We start from the raw sequence: 18873 nt of genomic DNA on the forward strand, positions 1-18873 counted from the left end.
AAAATTCAGGAATAAAATTGTCTGATAGTAGATTCCCATTACCTTTGTCTATATAATTCCACATGCAAGAAAGAAGCCTGAAATTGCCTATAAATAAAAGGTGAAACTTTTTGTACTATCTCTAATGGAAAAAAATTATTTCATAGTAGTGTTCTTTTAAATACATTAAGAAAATTGTATAGCTCCAGTTGACCTTATAGGCATGTAATAGACATGATTTAGGTGCATCTGATGAAGCTAAAGAGAAAAAGCCAAAAAAGAGGGTGCAGCCTGGATAAATCAATAGACACTCTGTGGGAGATACTGTGAAAGGTCCTTGGTCATCTCTTCTCTCAGTGTCTGATGTCCATCTCTTTCAGGACTGCTGATCTTGCTCACCATGGGGGCAGCTGGCCAGCCTGGACCATGGAACTAGTCTGTGTTTTAAAATGATCCTTTTAACACTCCATTCTTTCTTTTTTGGCTTTTCTTTGGAGGACCGTGAAGAGGAATGATGGACTGCTCACGGTGGCACAACAAAGAAAATTGTAAAATGAAGCTCTCAGGTAACCCATGTCTCTATCAGGAATAATCTCTCTTGTGTCTTGAATTAGGTTGCCACAGAAATGTGGTTTCTTTTGAACAGCACAAGTGATATCAGTCTATAGCTAAACATAGTTCATATACCAGGTTAAGACAAAGCTCTTATCTGTTTTTGGGGTTTTTTTCTTAACAGTTTTGTAGTTGAAACAAAAGTTTTCCATTCTATTTAATCTAGAAGAATGAAGGTGTTTACATAACTTTAATTTTTCCCATTCTGTACACTGAGAGAGCACTGAATATAAACTGTATCCAGGCTTTTGTGTATGTTACACCAAAGTAAAATGTACTGCCAGTCCTGCAACTCTGTATCCACTAGCTGGCTGTGCCCACTCCCAAAGCAGTGACCTTGAGCTATGGATGTACTGAGCACCTCGGGCTGTGCTGCTGCTGTGCGAGCCGTGTTACTGCGAACAAGAGGGCCCAGTGATTCAGTACTGAGGTATATAAATGTCATTATTTCTCTATTTATCTGGTCTGCGATGCAGCCTCAGTCTGGCAGCTGTAAGTAAGGGTGGTTTTCTAACTATTTTCAGGCTGTCCACCTGAAAGGACAGGCTGGGACCATGGGCTTCCCTGGGCTGCTCTCTCACCTTCTGTATCTCCAGGAGTTGCTTTTCTCTTCCACAGGCCATGCCTTCAGCTGATGGAAGCAATGGTCTGTGTCTGTCCAAATCTACTCCTTGCTGGATGAGGGGACATCGTAAACTTCCTAGTGAGGGCAGTCCCCCTAATGTCCAAGTGCAGACTTAAAATGAGGAAAAGAGCTTGGAGGCATTCTGTTTAATTGGAAATGTCTGTGCCAAACCAAATGTTCGAATTAACTTCTCTTGCCTAAAAAGTTTAACCTCTTTCATTTGCCCAAGCAGTAAAACAGGAGAGTAAAAGTAACACCTCAGGTCTCTGCTAAGGTCATGTTATTGTGCCTTTGGAAATACCCAGCTGGACAGAGTTGGTACTTCCCAAGGAGCTTCTGCTGACTTGTTTTCAGTTCCCACAGATGTTCAACAGAGGAAAATTCCCCATTTTTCCTTTCACTGCTTGAATGTGCTGCTGTTTTTAAAAGAAAAATAAATTACTGTATCATGTGCCTGTTACATGTGTTTCAGAAAGTTGCTTCTCAGTTGGCGTTTTGATACAAAGTTGTAGTCACTTGAGAAATTAAAAGTGTCCTGGAAGTAGACAAAACTTTATAGTCCCAGATTTGCTTAGAGGAGAAAAGAAAGACAGGATATAATCGTTTGAAACACCAAGGATGATCACCCTCCTTCTAATCAACGCATCTTCCTGCAGCTCAGGATGAAGTGAAATTTTAACTTGGTAACGCTCAAGCTGCACACATAAATATCCAGGACATAAAACCAATAATAAATCATCCCCTTCGTTGCAGGAAGATAATAACAAGCATTTATTTTCCAAGAAAGCATGCCACAGCAGGATCAATTTGTTTGTAAAGTGTATGGATTGTTGCTTATGGTGTAAACTTTGTATAAACAGGGGGAAATGGCTTCATGTTACATCAGTATTGATGTTTTTTAAGCATCTCTCTCATCGGATGATTTGTAAGCATCTCTTTCGACGCTTCCTGCCTCCGAGATGAGCTGCTAGATTTATCTTTATTCTGTCGTAGATGTTTTCTGCTGCCTGTTGCGAGCAAGCTGCATCCTGCGGACGGCGGAGAGCTCCGAGAGGCACCGTGCCCGCGGCGGGCTGGGGGCGCCGGAGCCGCCCGCGGGACCGCGCTACGGAGGCGAACAAAGGGGCCGCCAAACCCATCACCAACAGGTGCTGCGCAAGAAACAAACTTTTCCTGAGATACTACTCAGAGCTGCCAAAGGAGAGAGATCCCTCAGCCGCTCCGGGGAAGAGGCAAACACCAAAAAACCCCCAAGTTCCGAAAGGGTCGGAACAAAGCGGCGGGAGCCCGCAGAACGTGGCGTGCCTCGGGCAGGGCGGGGAGCGTGTCCGCGCACCCGCACCTCCCCCGGCGCCGCCCGGCCGGACCGCCCCACCCCACCTGCGGCCGGGCCCGGCCCGGACCCGCCCCGGGGCCGGTGCGCGGGGGGAGCGGCGGGGCGCCGGTTTAACCCCTTCCCCGCCGGCGGCTCCGGAAGCGGCGGCGGCCCCGTGGGGCGCTGTGTCCTGCGGCCGGGCGGCGAGGGGTGGCGGCGCGGCGCGGGGGGGGCGGCGGCGGGAGCCGCTCCCTCCTTGCCCAGCCCGGCCCGGCAGAGGCGGCAGGAGGAGGAGGAGGAGGAGGAGGGCGGCGCAGAGCGCAGACATGGCGGCCAACATGTACCGAGTGGGAGGTATGTGGGGACGCGGCAGCGCCCGCCCGGAGCCCCCCGCGCCCGCCCGGGGGTCCCGCCGGGCCGCGGGCCGTGCGCGCCGCGCCGGGGCGAAGAGCGGCGCCCCGGCCCCCGGCGGGCGCGGTCCCGAGCGGGGCGGCCGGGCCCGGGCGGGCGGCGAGAGGAGGCAGCCGGTCCGGCGAAGGGTCGCCGGGCCCTCCGCGGGGCGGAGGACGCAGGTTCCTCCCCCGCCAGCCCCGCGCGCCGGGTGGGAGCCCGGCCCCCGCCGCCGAGGAGGAGAAGGGCAGCGCCGCCCTCCGCGGGAAAGCGGGGAGCGGCGCCGCCGGCTGCCAGCCCCGCGCCGCGCCTCGGGCCGGGCACGGCCGCCCTTTGCGCCTCGCCTCCTCCCCGCAGAGCGGCGGAGGGGCCGAGCGCCGGGCCCCGCGGGGCGAGCAGGGGCCGCCCGCCCGGCCGTGCGCCCCCGGGCCGCGCCCGCCCCGCCGCGGCCTGGCGGGCCCTGGCGGCGCGGGGCGGTGCGGGGCGGCGCGGGGCGCTGCGCACGGACAGCCCGAGCCCACCCCGGGGCCGCTTCCCTCCGCGCCGCTTCCCTGCCCCCGCGCCCTCCCTCGCTCTCACGGCGGAGTTTCTCCGCGCCTTCCTTGGTCTGCTGGGGATAAATAATTAATCTGGCTGCGTAACCGGGGGATTTCTGTCAGCTTCCCTTGCTCGCCGCCGTGACCCCTGAGCAGCGCCCTGATTCGTGACTGCTTGGCGGTGGGGAGAGGGCGTTTAGGCGGTGAAAAACACGGCAAACGTTTGTCTTCCCACCCCGAGCCTGTCGAAAATGACACGGATAACTTTGGCTCGCTCACGGAGGGAACGAACGTGGCAGTGTGCCCAGTGCTGTGGCTCAGGTGCACTGCTCAAGTTAGGTATGTAGTACTGGGTGCTCAAAAATCGCTCCATCCTCTTGCTCTCTCAAAATCCAGAACCGAGAGGAAAGATGTGTGGAAATGAGAGGTGACAATAGTTTGAATGCTTTGAGATACACTGATGGAGCCACAAATCTTCCATCTGAATGCTGTCTCATTAGAGCACTTAGATTTACTCATGAAAGTAATCCTTCTCTGAGCAGGTAGCACAGAGGGTTTACCTCATGGGTCACCAATTATTATTTTTTTTTTTCGTTGTAGTCATAATAAACAATTGTGAGCACTATCCAGAGATCTTATTCTTTCATTAGAACTACCTGAAGTTCTTTTTCATTGTACCGTAGTGTCAAACTGTTGCAGAAGGCTTTTATACATTGTTATAGTTCCTCATCCGATTTTTAGAAACAAAGTGTGCAAGGGGCATGGTACAGAAGTCCAACATCAACTTTAAAGTGTGGTTGACATTTGGTGGGTAGTTCTTCATTGGACAAAAACAAGTTTTCAGAAAACTATGAAGGAAACACACTTGTCAATTCTTTGTATGTTACATGGGAGCAGCTTTCAGGATATGAGTAAATTTCCATTCACTTTATTAAGATATTTTTATATTAATGATGTTGAAAGAGACTTCCTACAAGATCCTTGCTAATTTCATGACAATTCCTGCTTAATATAGTTTGCATTTTAGTGGACAGAGATTACAAGAGCAAGTATCATAAAACATACATTACTCATTGGGACAACTGTACTGCCACAACACCTGATAATAAATGTGACGTGTCGTCTCTTACAGAAATGTAAATCTCGGTAATATGGAAAGTCACTAAAGTGCTCAGTTCTTAAATCTTCCCTAATTGATTGTGAGAAGTTGCTCCTTCCCTATCAAGATTAATGAGGTGTATGGATTACTAGATTACGGTGTAAATTTCAACACAAAGCCTTTAACTTTTTCCCAGCATGGTTGTTAAAGCAGGTGTAGTGCAGTTAAAACCAGAATTGAGGAACAAATTATATTAAATCTCAGTGTAGAAATACATCACGGTCCCAACATTTATGAAGAAATCTCAGCCCTTTCAAAACTTCTTGTTTTAGAAGAAAACTTTTGCACTAATAGTGATATGTCTTTACATAATTTTTGGTATTTCAGTGACTTTCCCTTTTTTCCTTTCAGATTATGTTTATTTTGAAAATTCTTCCAGCAATCCATATCTCATTAGGAGAATTGAAGAACTTAACAAGGTACAAATATCTAAGATTCTTTCTTAGCCTTTGGCAAAAGTCAGGGTTCTTGTTAAAACCTGAGAATTATTTCTATCCCATAAGATTTCTACTGTAGGAGGGATTTATGAGGGTTACTGAAAACTTGCTATGTGATATCCTCTTACTCGACCCTGTTACCTAAGGAAGCACCCAGTTGTTCATCCCTGGTGAACAGGATTACTCTGCTGCAAAAATTTTCTAACGAATTCTATGAATTCTTGGAGAAATGAATAAATTTCATTCTCTGGCTGACGATGACACTGTGAATCCATCTGGAATCTGACACTGTGAAGCCATCATGTAACGAGTCTGCTTTTAGATAGACATCTGAAGAGCTGGCAGGTACCAGCGAGACTTTGATCGAGTAACACAATGTGTGACTTCTGTGGCTTTATTGCTCTGCCTATTGGCAGCTGTGAATGAAGAATGGGCTTTTGAATAAAGTACAAACTGTGTCCTCTGTCTTTATCATGAGTGTATTTTCCTGAAAAATGGAGGCTCTGTTGACAGTCATTTTGGGGAAAGCATGATTATTTTTCTTCACTCTGACACTACTAAGAATAGTGTGGTGTTTCTATGGGTTTTAAAATTATTTTTAATATTTTTGTATTTTTTTTTTACTTTTCCCTCAAGCAGTATTAAAACTTACTGATGCACTACATCAAAAGTTAATTGTTAAAATGCTCATCATGATGTAAGTAATGATTAAGATATTTCTCCCCAGTGGTTAGAAAGTAAATTAAAAAATTGGTGACTTGCAAGTGGTTTTCTTCTTATTAATGAAACATAACAATATGCCATAGCAGACATCAACCACATTAGCTGTTAGTGCTGTCCAATGCAACATCCACTGAACTTGTGCATGGCAAATAATTTTTGACTTTTATTGGAGAAGAAAATTTTTTTATTCACAGTAATTGACATGATTCCAATCATATATTGAATGTAATGTTTATTATCTTTAAACTGCATTGCTATAATTTAATCTTGCTTATGCAGGGTAGAAGAGAGTCATGTATTCATTTTTTTTCCTTAAAGGGAGGCTGGAGGTTGTAGTCCACACATCTTGAATGTGAATGGTTTGCTTTCATATGTTAAAGGTATTGAGCAAATGTGAAGATATTATGTAAATATGTAATAAAATGCTTTGATTATTGTTCTAATAGGGACAATATTTTTTTTGTAAGAAGCTTAATCAAAACATTATACTTTTTAGTATTAAGTAAGTAACTCAAGGTAAAAAACTACTTTTGTACCCTTAAAGGAGAAGGATAAAGTTCTTCAAATATTAGTAAATTCTTTATAGAAGATTGTGGTCCTCATAATGAGTAATTAAAACAGTGAACTAAACTGCTCTTTTATTTTAGGAGCTGTTGTGACTTTCTCAAATAAATCTTTCAAAAGACTTTTTCAATAAATGTTATATTAAATGAGATTCTGAAAAAATGCCCGAGTACTTTGAAATATACATTTCTGTCCAAAGCAGGATTGTAAAGAAATGTTCACAAGATTCTAACATTTCTGAAGGATTCTTACTTTAGAATGCATTGCACCTCTGAAGACCTGAACAAAATATAAATTCTGAGGACTCAATAATTGTAGTTAATCCTCTTGTCTGCTCTGAAATTGGTACTGGCCTCTCTCAAGAAGATTTTATATTTGAGTATATTGAAGTAGTTCTGTTGATTTCAGCTTGACTAATCATGTGAGAAATACTGATATGAGGGAACACTCCAAGCAGAGAGTGTTTAATTTGTATTTCTCAGCTGAGGAGGGATACATCCTGACTTGATTTTCTCTTTCTTTTGTAGACTGCCAATGGGAACGTGGAAGCGAAAGTGGTGTGTTTTTACAGGCGAAGAGATATTTCTAACAGCCTTATAATGCTTGCAGATAAGCATGCTAGTAAGTAGATGGTGTAGGGCATTTTTCCTTACTAACACAGCCTGCTCAATTTCTGCAACTGCTTAAAATTGTGGGGTTTTCTGGCATGTGAAATATATATTTATGTTAGGCATTTATTAATATCTAGTTAGTTGCTTAGTATTATCTGATTCTCTCCTGCTCCTATTAGTTGCTTCTGAGAATTGAGTTACCTGTATCCATATGATTGAGACTGTGCATCTGGAAAAAAAAAAAGAATGTATCTTTTCATCTGGAAGATACAGATGCATTTTTTTTTTTAAGTCAAAAGTAAAAGTAATTATTGGTTGCAAGTCAATTTAAGCTTAAGAGCACTTGTAATTATTTGATGTGACTTTTTTGAATTAGACATAAACATGTATTCCTTAATGTAAAGAATGAAATGCATCATTGGGCAGATGTAAAAGAGATTGTAAAAGAGCTGTTATGTGCATTTACACTAAATGTAGATATTAGTCAAAAAATAGGGGGTTAGGGTTTTTATATTTATTTTTTTTTCCAGAAAAACAACAAGTGGTAATAGGTGAAAAAAGCCCCACTTTTCAACATGAACATAAACTTTTTTTGTATCTGCCATCTGGTATGCAAGTGAAATATCATAATGATAACATTTTGATGAAAAATAAAATTCTGAAGAGAAAAAATGCAATTCTGAAAATATAATTCAGAACTTAAAAATCTGAGATTAAAATAGTAATTTGCAAAATACTTGTCATATTTGTAAATAACTGAAATTTAAAGTGTGTCAACATCCTGTCAATTTCTTGCCACATGCTATTAAATACCATTTGTATTGTATATGATGCTTGAGTTTTCAAAATGAATCTGTGAATATATTATGTAGGAGTTATAAATCTCAAATTTTTTGGGATGAATAACTTGAAAGATATTAGATAATGCTAACTTTTTAATGCAGATATATGATGGTGTAATTAGGTCCTTTAAAAATACCCTGCAATGTCCAACTCTGGTAATTTTGCTCATCCAGGTGTGGATGATCAAAATTATAATCAAAATTTATGATCATATTCATCAGCCCCCACAATATTTTGAGTTCTTCCAGATGAAATGTATAGAAATATAGAACTTTAGGTGAGCCTCACTAAACCTTCTAGTACTTTTTTTTTTTTTTTGTTTTCCTTTTCTAATGGAGGGGGCGAGATAATATGAAAATGATAACAACTATCCTGGAAATACTTTTTTTTTTTTTTAAATTTGATTTTTAAAACATGAGGCTTGTAAATTTATTTTTTTGTTGGGTTATTTTTTAGAAAAGGGTATGTTAGTTCTGTGGGTATCATTCAATCTGGAAAAGTAAGTTTTTTCTATTTGCTTTGTGAGTTTTAGATTGCCACTTTGTCAGCACTTTGATGAAAAGGACTTGATGGTCTGTTGCTCTTCTCCTATAGCATACTAGGGGTTTGTTGGTGTCACTAGGAGTGCCGTGGAATCTTCCATCATGTTTTCTCCATCGGGATTCTCTTGTGGTTTTGTAGTGAGAAAACAGAAATGTGATTTCCAGCTGGTTCAATGAACATCTTTAGAACGCCTGTGTCTCACATGTTGCAAGCCTTCTAACCCAGTGCTCTTATGAAATAAGTTTCTCTATGAGCATTTTGTCTGGACACAAGGTCTGTGTTCTGACCAATCTGTGGAGTCTGTAATGCCAAGCTCTCTTAGGAGATGTTTGTTACAGCTACAGGGGACAACAAATAGTGAAGGATTGCTTGCCTAGAGCTTCCTATAACTCTTAGAGCAGATGTAGTTAAATGTCAAATCAATTCAGAGGCTTTCATTCTGGAATAACACAGTGTTCTGTTTAAAAATATGGTGCGTGTAAACAAAATATTTGTATATTTATGGACTGAATGTTTTGGAAATGTTTTATATAGCTAAACATGTTGACACATCAACACTTCTACCTGGTTTGGTATAAAGTAAGTGTTAAAAGATAAAAGTTTCTTAAGGAATGGAAACTGCAGTTCAGCCACTGATTTCTCCTGTGTGCCTGTTTGGAGAAGTCTTCTAAGTATAAGGTCTGCTTTATCTTTTCTAATGATATTTTGTATTGCTAGTGGGTTTTTTTGGGTTTTTTTTGTTTGTTTTTTTTTTTTTTTTTTGTGGCTGAGAAAACTGGCTTGAGTTATGCATTTCTCAAGATTTCAGCACATGGGGGTTGGGGTTTTTCTGATTAACACATCAATATCTGAAGGTTACATTTTGAGATGTAGATATGCTCCCATTTACTAAAAGAAAAAAGCATCTTTGTAAGAAAATATTTTGGAAGTTCAAAAAGAAATTTTTAGTAACTTGAAAAAGTTTCAGAATTATTCTAAAGAGCATTTGGGGAACATGAAATAAAGTTGATCTGTGACTTAATCACTGGTAAGGAGTTTGTATATTGTTTTCATAGGGTGTTTTTTGTTGTTGTTAGGTTTTTGTTTGGGTTTTGTTTGCTTGTTTGGGTTTTTAAATTTGGTTGGGAATTTTTAGTTTATTTGCTTTTTAAGTTGTCTTCCAGAATGTTTCAAGATATTGTAACAAATTGAGGGAGGAAAATCAAATTTTCCTTAGGCCATTCTAAAATACTCAGGTACAGAGTAGTTAGTTCCCTTGTTTTCAAAGAATGTCACTAATCTGTGCAGAAATTGTATTGCCTTCTTTCTTTCCCTGGTGTTTCTGGTGGAATTTAATTAAGGACATTTTTATTTGTCTACCAGCATCAGGTATGACACCAGCTTAGGTCTGGGAATAGTTCTAGAGCTAATTGTAGCCAGTTAAATCTGGGGATTAGGAATGTTTTATGGGCACTTGAGGACTTTATGTTTTTTCACTGTTGATTTATGTTACTACAAAATAGAGTTTATGATAAGGTCAGCTTGAAATACAAGCCAAAATACTGTCCAGGATCAACTTCTTGATCCTGTGCAGCCTCCTGAGCTTAGTAGGAGAGTTCTTTTGGGGTGTTAACATGCACCAGGTTGTTGTTGTTGTTGGGGTGTTAACTCACTTAGGTTGTAGTCATCACCACAGGGTCACTGTGAGGGGAATTTTCCTTTCTTGGCATGAAAGAATTGACCAGCAGCAGAGTAAGGCTTACTGTGAAGAGATGAGGAGAGGATGGCAGGCAGCACAAGAGACAGATGTTGCAACAGGTACCCGAGTGCGTAAGCAACTGAACTTGGAGAGGTGGGATAGAAACACTCAGCTCATTAAAATGGGTGAAGCAAACACAAAGGGGTGGCATAGAGATGTTTCCTAACTACGTGGTGTGATTGAGAAATTGCCAGCTGTAGCTGAATCTATAAAATGTAGATGATTCTTTATCTTCAGTAAAATTAATGTATTTTAGGGCAAGGTTTTAATAGCTGTGGAGAGGAGGCTGTGTCAGCTTTGTACCAGCACTGGTTTTGGGTTACAGTGAAGGGCTCAAGTTCTTATTTCCTCATTTTGCAATAGATTGCAAAGAATCATAGAATATCCTGTATCACAAGGGACACATGAAGATAATTGGATCCAACTCCTGGCCCTGCACAGGGACCATTCTAAGAATCATACCATATTTGAGGTTATTCACTACTACTTGAAGCTGAGTGGGGTGACCTGAGTGCATGATGCCATTTTTTGCAGTTCTTTGCACTTTAAGTTCTTTATCTGATAATGTGTTATCATGTAATACTATGTCTGAAGTCATTCTCTTATTGCAACTCCTCAGCCAACTTTTGCCTAGTCAACCATCTGGTGAGGATATAAAAAAAATTACTGTTGTTGGAGTCCTTCATCTTCTGATTTATTAAAGAGGGTTTGTTTCATTTAGGTGTGCTGAGATGCTGACTAAATGCCAAGAATATTTCTGGGCTTGTGATAAAGCCCATGCAGAATGTATTTTTTTCTCATTAACAGAATTGATATTCTTTGTGAATGAGATAGTACTCAATTAAAAAAAAAGCTCAGAGATATTTGTTTCATTGATTGAGATGAAAGGTAAAATGAAATTTGTCTAGATTACAGAAGCTGACAAAAAATCATATTCAATCTCAGTTGTTCTTTTTAGAGATCACTTACTGGCTTTGCTTCTTGTTGCACATTTTTAAAAATTTTATTCTTTTGCTCTCAATCAGTCATGTTTCATGTCACATTGCTTTGTACAATGGTGTTTCTGCTGCAGAATTTTTGTATATGATAGATATCTCGGAGGAGAGGATTCTTGCTAGTGATTCCTGGTTAGACAATCATTAGGGCTGGGAAAGACCTCCAAGATCCAGTCTTTGACTGAACACTGCCATGCCCACTGAACTTTATCATCAAATTTTGGAGTCTGTACTCAATTCTTACTTTTGTGTGACTTTCATGTGTTGCAATCAGAAACAAATCCAGTATTCTCTCTGTACTTCAGTTTTTTGCCTGTAAAGCAATGCTCCTATTAGTTCTTATTAAAGTTGGTAAAAATATTTAATATGCCAATATGTTTTTATAGTTGCCATTAAAAGATCTCAAAGCACCTTACAAACACTAATAATTTATATTCTATATAATATCAAGAATGCTCCAGCATTCATGGAAATGGCTTGATCTTGCAGAGCAGTTTAGCTGCTGCTGAGCCTTCTTAAAGGTACTTTGTATTTGAAGGGAGGAATATTTTCATATTGTCTATATTAACTGCTGATATTCCAGATGCATCTGAGAGAATGAAGCTGTTAATATCCCATCTGATTTTTGAGAAGCATTTTATTTCAGTAGAGCAGCAGGCAAGCAGGTATAATTAGAGATGTTAAGAAAATGAGTTTAACTTGAGCAGTAGTGTTTAGCAGATTACTCACTGATGTTCCCAAAGATAAACAAAACTGAAACGTGTATTTTTCATGTGTCAACATATGGTTGCTGTTGCATAGTGGAGAAACACAAGAATTTTTCCTGCCCTTTACAACAATTAAAAAAAAAATTGTAAAGTTGTATGAAAAAAGATATGGATGTGGAGACCTTAGGGTTGAGGAGAGGGCTCCAGAGTAAAATATCTAAAACACCTTGTGTTCTTCAGTTTTCTGTTATCTTAGTCACATATTTGACTCGGTATAATTCAAAACATTTATAAAATACTAAAGCTGCATTATTTTTGTCCAGTCAGATTGTAACACAACCAGAAAATTGGTGGATTTTTTTCTTCTGTGGTCTGGTTCTTTTTCATTGTAGTAGTTCTTGTGCATCAAACTAAACAGTTATTCGTAAAAGGTACATCTCTTTAACCACAATCCCTTTCCTGAAAAATCATTTTAAGATGACTTTTCCTGTTACCTAATTCAAGTCACATAATGTCTTAGAATAAAATGTATGTTTTGACTGGAGATTTTATTTGAAATCTTAAATTGCCTTTTTTTTTTGGTTTCACTAATTCCCTAGATACCTGTTGTCTTTGCAGCCTATATTTAGTTAGAAGCACCTTTGGTGAAATGAACCCAAGAGACAAATATTAATTATTCTACTGCATGCAATCCATTTTCTCTGTCTTGATAATTTTAAATGTTGAAATAATTCATAGTTTCTTTAAAAAAAGTCACCAAACAACAAAAATCAACCCCATGGTGAATAATTTTTTGGTCTTGCTTATGGTCATGTTGGTGAAAAGAACCAAAACAAAGTAAGTCTTTAGTGCTTAAGAGCTCAATTGATTTGTGTCTGTTACAGTTGTGTAAGTAACACTTCAATGGAATTTTGTGGCTTTTGGAAAGTTTTTTATTAGGTTACAGTTGATTTTTTTCAATTGCACTTGGTGAGAAGACCTCTCTTGCTTGCTGTTAAGAAAAGAGATCTGCTGCTATCACCCTGTGATGAAAGACACTATTTTTTCAGTTGGATAGGAGAAAAAGGAGCTAAGACCTGGAAAGACAGAGCTGGGAATCAAAGGTAGGAGAGTCTCTTGAATTGTATGTAAGGAAGAAGTCTTGGCTGCTAGATATGTCTGAGGAGTGGGTGAGCAGACTCGTGTAACTGGTTCAGTGAGATACTGCCTTGCTAATCTCAAGGCTTTTGTAAATATAAATTAGTGTTTTGTTTGCAGCTCAGTGTCCCTGGCTCTGTCATCCCTGTCCACACACAAAGAATTAGGAGAAAAATAGTTTTGATCTCACATAATTGCCCTCTTGTCTTTGAGGACAAGGCATTTTTCAGAAGTCCCTGTCCCTCCATCAGAAGGCTCTTGGGTTTGTTTTGAAGATGGAGTGGTGAACAGACAAAACCAAATATGGTAAGCCAGGAAATTGAGGTCTATAGGTTCCAATATTGCTTTCATTGGAATTTTACATGTTAATACTATTTACAGTCATCTGATAGAGACATGTAAACGAAGCAGTAGCAAATTCAGTTATATTGGTTTGCTTCTGGAAATCCTGAAGGCTGTGATGTGGGAGAGGCACGCCCTAGGAATACCATTTAAGGATGATACAGATAACAGATTCTTTAATCAGTGGCAGAATAGCTTTTATGCTAAGGCACTTATATTAGTCTAACTATCATTTTCACTGAAAATGAGCTTGGGTTTTTTTGTGAGGAAGACAGGATCTCTTTGATCTTCTGAGACAAGGGAACATCCAATTTTCCTTCATTTACCCAAGAGAATACCATCAGTTGTAATTTATTTGAAGAGAGTGGAGAAGATTCAAAACTTTCTGAAATACAGCAAACCTTGTTGAAATCTACTTCCTTGTCACCAAGGAAAAACCTGTCTCAAGGGTCCCAATTATTCTTTTCAAGGGTGCTTTGGGTAGTATCATAAATTATGTGTTTTCTTCATTTGATTTTTGTTCAAGACTTGTGAATGTTTTCTCTCCTCAACAGGGAAAGCAATAAAGAAGCAGTAATGAGGAGCGTCTTGCTTCTGACAATATCTGAGTATTCTTTTTGTGACTGGCATTTAGAATTAGTAGTTATATTGTCTCATTAACAAGTTTACTGTCATCCCCAAGTATCTTGTAGAATTATTCTGTGTCTGTTCAGGCTCCTCCTTTGGTGCAGAATGGCTTGTTAGATTGTGAATGTTAATGACCCTCTCCTAATGGATGAATGGATTTATGACTAAGTTAATAATTTTAGGAGTTCTTAGCTCTTATGGAAAACTTGCATAAATACCTTTTTTTTCACCTGTGTATGTGTGATCTGCATCTGGATCATGCATGGCTTCTTCACATATAAAAAATTGTCTGCTCTGTACAATTTGTATAACTATATCTGAATTTTTGCATGGACTGAATTTTTGCTAGCTAGTAACTGCTAGCTTCAACTCTAGACCTCCAAAGTATAAACTTATAATTTTGGGCAAGTGTGTGTATGTTCATTTTCTTTCAAACTCAACAATCTTATTTTCCGAACACAGAATTTAAGAGGCTTGAATACATTGCTGCCAATTTCTCTGAATGTAAAAACAAACTAAAGCTAAAACCTGGATTAATTCTGTGAGTTTGCTGTAAAGAGTGGAAAGCTGTAAAATATCAGTTCATGTTTGTGCTTAAACCTGTTTATAAGATATATGAAGCTCAGTTTTTATTTTTATTACAAAAATACCAGAAGTATTTATTTAGTAAGTTTCCTTGGTAAAGAACTCAGTAGGGTACAAAGGTGTCACTTTTTTGAGCTCTACTCCCAAAATAAATTTTTCACATTTGAGTCTTTAGAAGGAGAGAGTATTCACAGAAAATTGCCAAAGCATTGTGCATTCCCCTGTTTCCCTGTATTCCTTAGGATTAATTTCCTCATGGTCAAGTTTAAATACATGTGCCATTGTTACTGTACTTGTTCAGGGTTTCTTTTGAGTTGTGGAAAATATGTACCTGTTTTCTCTCTGCTGCTTTCCTGCCTCTTTCTTGTTTCTTAATTGTGCATGCAAGTGATCCTACACTGTTTTCTTGGTACCCTTAAAATACTTGTAGTATTTAAATTCATATTATTTATCATAACTTTTTTGTCTCATGAAGATAAGTAGATTTCCATAATCTCAAATGGTTCTGCTTCTTTTTGTTTTCCCTTGGCTCCTAATTTTAAGTGACTTTCCCCACTTTCTTCCCAGTGCACCCACACTGTACCAAAGTACCTGAGGCATAAATTTTAGACTACAAAAATATTGCTAGGTTATCTCTATCTTTAAAGCTCCAATTAGAGATGCATTTCACATCTTCAAAGAGTTCTCTGATAGTCTAATTGAATCAGCAGTTTATATAATTTATAAATTTGAATGATGTAAACTCACTATTACTATAGAAAGACTTTCCCATCATGCAGTGGCAATTAAATGTGTGATGTGGGAATCAGGTCTGATGATTTAAATGCTTACCAGCAGTAATTCTTGAATGTCTGTATTCTGCAGTGGAATGAAGTGTGCAATAGTTGCCCTTGGTAATTCTCATGCATGCCTGTAACTGCACACATGATGGTGGAGCTTTTCAGCTTGGGCAAGGCTCTGTGTGAGAATGAGTCTAGTGCTTCCTACCCAAGTTGATTCATGCACTGCTATGTGTGTATATGTATGTATATGGTATGAGGTATTATGGACTAGGTAGAAGTAACAGATAAAATGGATGTGTAAAGTAGCTGTGTGATTTGTCTCTAAACTCTTTCTGCTAAAGGTAGTCTGCACAACTAACAGGACTCAAAGTTAGTAAATATGTTGAGTTTGTCATGCCCCAAACCACATGGAGTGGATGGCCAGAATGACTGTGCTATTTCACAGTGCAGTTTATCTGTTTGATCAATATTTTGGTTTTCGTCTCGGCTACTGTTTGTAACCCTCTCTGATCAAGTGAAGACTTGTAGTGTGAATCTGCTTTGCTTCTGGTTTTGATATGCAACAAATGATTATGTGATCCTTGCAGAGAGATTGTTTTGTACTGATGTAGAATACGTCACTCCCTTGAGCAAAACAAGTTGGAGTGGCAAAAAGCGCAATTTATTTCAGTAAGAGCCTGTTCTACATTATCAAATTCCTAAAAGACTTCAGGGAGCTAGGTAGTTCATTTTGACTGTCACCTACTGCCTGAATCCAAAACCTGTTTGAGGATTTATCACAGTACATAGAATGTCTCTGTGCAGGTTGCAGAGTTGCTGGGCTATGCATAGAGCACTATATATGCATATATCCAGGGGTTATGTGAGTTCATGTGTCTTTTATACTTGTACAACAGGTTAAACATCTATCCAAAACCAGCACAACTAAATTAGCTATTTTCCTGGTTTTGATATGCTGAATTATAGAATTAATTTGTTCTTGTTTTTGTGTGGGATTGTGACAGTGATATGCAATGATGGAGTCATGTTTCAGTTTTCTGTATTAAAAGTGCAGACTTGTTTTAGCTTAAACCAGAGTAGAAATAGTGTTGGCAGAGTCAGTGACCTGTAACCTAGACCCTACAGGGTACTGTGGCCCGTTGCTGTGTGGCAATTCCTTTAGGCAGGTTCTTTGACTGATGCTGCTCTCAGGAGTGAAATCCTGATGCAGCTATTCTCAGTAGGCCCTCAAGAGGCCAAGGTCTCAGTTGCCAAGTATTATACAAGAAAAAAGGTTTTGATATATGGACAGCTTTTATATTTACATTTGCCTTCAAATGGGGGCTAGCTTTATCTACCTTCATAATGATCTCTCCTTTCTTTTAATTTTTAATTTTTGTTTTTAATAAGAGGAAAAAAAAACAGAATCAGAATACTGGAGATTTACCATGTATGTGATGAATAAGTGAAGATTTTTCATATTTTACCTGCTACAACAAAAATGGTATTTCAAAATGTTGTCTACAAAACAAAGTACTGAGGGAAGAAAAACTAGGTTGGTTTACTTGGGAATGGCATATGTATTAAAATTTGAATAGCTAACACAAGGTGATGTTATTCCTACACTGTTTTTTTTTTTTTGTTTCTTTGTTTATTTTTCCTCCTGGCTTCTGAATGAATAAATTAAAAGGCTTTAATAATTTAAAGTAATACATGTATTTCATATCTCTTTACACTTTTCTCAGTTCATATGTATAGTTCCTGTAAATTATGATCTCATTATCTCTGTACAGACATTAAGGAAATAATGTATCCTGAAAGGTAAATCTCTAACATAGTTGATAGAAAAAAAATCATCCTTTGGGTCTTATACAGACCATCAGAGTGAATGAGCTCCTCTTCCTGGTTGTCTTCGCAGGTCTATAGACATAAATTACCATGTTGGCATCGAACAGGCATTCTCTTGGATAATATTCTTATTTCCTAATCCCACACCTAGAGCCTTAATGTATCTCAATTGAATTTACCCAATAACAGGATATACAAGTCCTTTTATTTTCTTTCTCTTTTTTTCCCTTTTCTTTCTTTTTATTTTCTCCTACTTCTTCTTTTCTTCCTGCAGAAAATCCAACAAAATTCAGCCTTTCTGTGAGGAGTTACTGTAGAAGATAAATAATTTGTGTTTTATAAGCAGAATCATATGCCATTCTGAGTAGGGGTAGGAGAGTTCTTGTACAATCTGTGCCTTTTCATCTCTGCCAACAAATTTTGAAAAGTTGTTTATCGGCTTTTGAGGATGTGAACTGAATGTTAGAAAAGCAGTTATGTCTCTGAAACTCTGTGGTTATTGTCACACAGTGCAAGAAAATGCCAGTGTAGATCTTGAACATGGACTTTGAATTCTAACAGAAAACATAAAAGCACATTTTTTGTGTACTTAGTTCTTCTCATGTTACATTTATTATTTTCTTATATATTAACACTGCATTTTCTTAAGGAGAGACAACCATGCAGCTTGTTAACCAACTGGATCAAAAAAACCTTTGCTTATGGTAAAGGAAATAAAATCTTGTTAAAACAAAATATGAGCAGGAATTTTACAGAAAAATGGTGAAAATCTCAATGATGGGAAAAATTATTAATAGCGGCTGCCTCAGGGAAACGGAATATACGAATCTCCCTTTTCTTAAAATCAGGTGTAATAATTATTCAAGCAGGTTACATGGCAGTGCTGCACGTAGCCTTTGTATTTCTTGAGCCAGATGATGGATCAAAAAATTATTTCTTGGACGCTGTCAGATTAACCATGTACACTGTTGCTCATAGTGGTCTGCCAGTCTGGATTTGAGAGCAGAACTAAAATTTTCTTTCTTTCCCACAAAACTCTAAACATATGTACACTTTGGAAAAAACACTAATTGACTTTTGATTCAGCTGATGAGCTGGATGTAACCAGTAATTGGATGTTCATCATGTTGCAAATAACAGTTGTCCATGGTACAGTTTTGAGTCTGCTTCTTGCTGCTCCTAATGAGCTGCTTGAAGAAATACCTCCCAGGACTGCTGCTTCTCACTGCTGCTTCCTGCAGCAGCTTGCATGTGTACAGATGTACACATCACCAAACACAACCTGAGCCCTGTTACAGGATATTTTTTGTGTTTGGGAGAATTTGCATTTGAATAGGTGATACAGAAATTAGGTAAAAGGGGAAAATCTAGTTGAGGTTTATGATATATAAGCCAGCTTTTTCACTACTGCCTGCGTGTTATTGTTCTCATGCTTCTGTGGGACCCTTCTGTTCTGTAATGTTATTATAAAATAGCTTGCAGTGCTGAAAAATGGTTAAAGAACTATTGTGCTTGCTTTTGCATTCATTCAGGTTATAGTTAATTTATTAGAATCTATTTATTAATGTAGCACATCATGATTCATAGTACTTATGGAGGTAATCCTTGCTTTCCACCCACAAGCTTCTAGCTCTCAAAAATCTCCAGAACCAGCTATCAAATAACCCCCACCCATCAAGTTTGGGAAGGTGAACTTTTCTGCTAATGAAAGGTGTGATGGTTTCCATAAAATATTTTCACTACAGGCCTGTGATAAATGTGATATGGTTGTCCAATTGATTAGGACTGACTATTGT

The 18873-nt window shown here is 39.0% G+C and overlaps 1 protein-coding gene and 1 long non-coding RNA gene across 6 annotated transcripts in view; both read left to right on the forward strand.

Moving 5' to 3' along the window:
* The window catches only part of LOC110479267 (uncharacterized), a 91341-nt gene extending 89016 nt beyond the window's left edge, over nt 1-2325 (forward strand). For both annotated transcript variants that reach the window (XR_002466901.3, XR_013339646.1), the window contains 2 exons: nt 477-545; nt 2210-2325. This is a non-coding gene — a long non-coding RNA (uncharacterized LOC110479267). The remainder of the gene's footprint in view (nt 1-476; nt 546-2209) is intronic.
* Nucleotides 2326-2705: 380 nt separating this feature from the next.
* The window catches only part of MTA3 (metastasis associated 1 family member 3), a 136447-nt gene continuing 120279 nt past the window's right edge, over nt 2706-18873 (forward strand). For 2 of the 4 annotated variants that reach the window (XM_021546388.2, XM_021546390.3), the window contains exons 1-3: nt 2761-2885; nt 4968-5035; nt 6868-6961. In XM_021546388.2, the coding sequence (XP_021402063.1) occupies nt 2858-2885; nt 4968-5035; nt 6868-6961 (190 nt within the window). In that variant the 5' untranslated portion in view covers nt 2761-2857. Of the gene's footprint in view, nt 2886-4967; nt 5036-6867; nt 6962-18873 lie in introns of all 4 variants that reach the window. The other 2 variants (XM_021546389.3, XM_031504262.2) reach the window with 2 other exon arrangements.

This window comes from Lonchura striata, chromosome 3 (genome assembly GCF_046129695.1).
Source record: "Lonchura striata isolate bLonStr1 chromosome 3, bLonStr1.mat, whole genome shotgun sequence".
Lineage (NCBI taxonomy): Eukaryota > Metazoa > Chordata > Aves > Passeriformes > Estrildidae > Lonchura > Lonchura striata.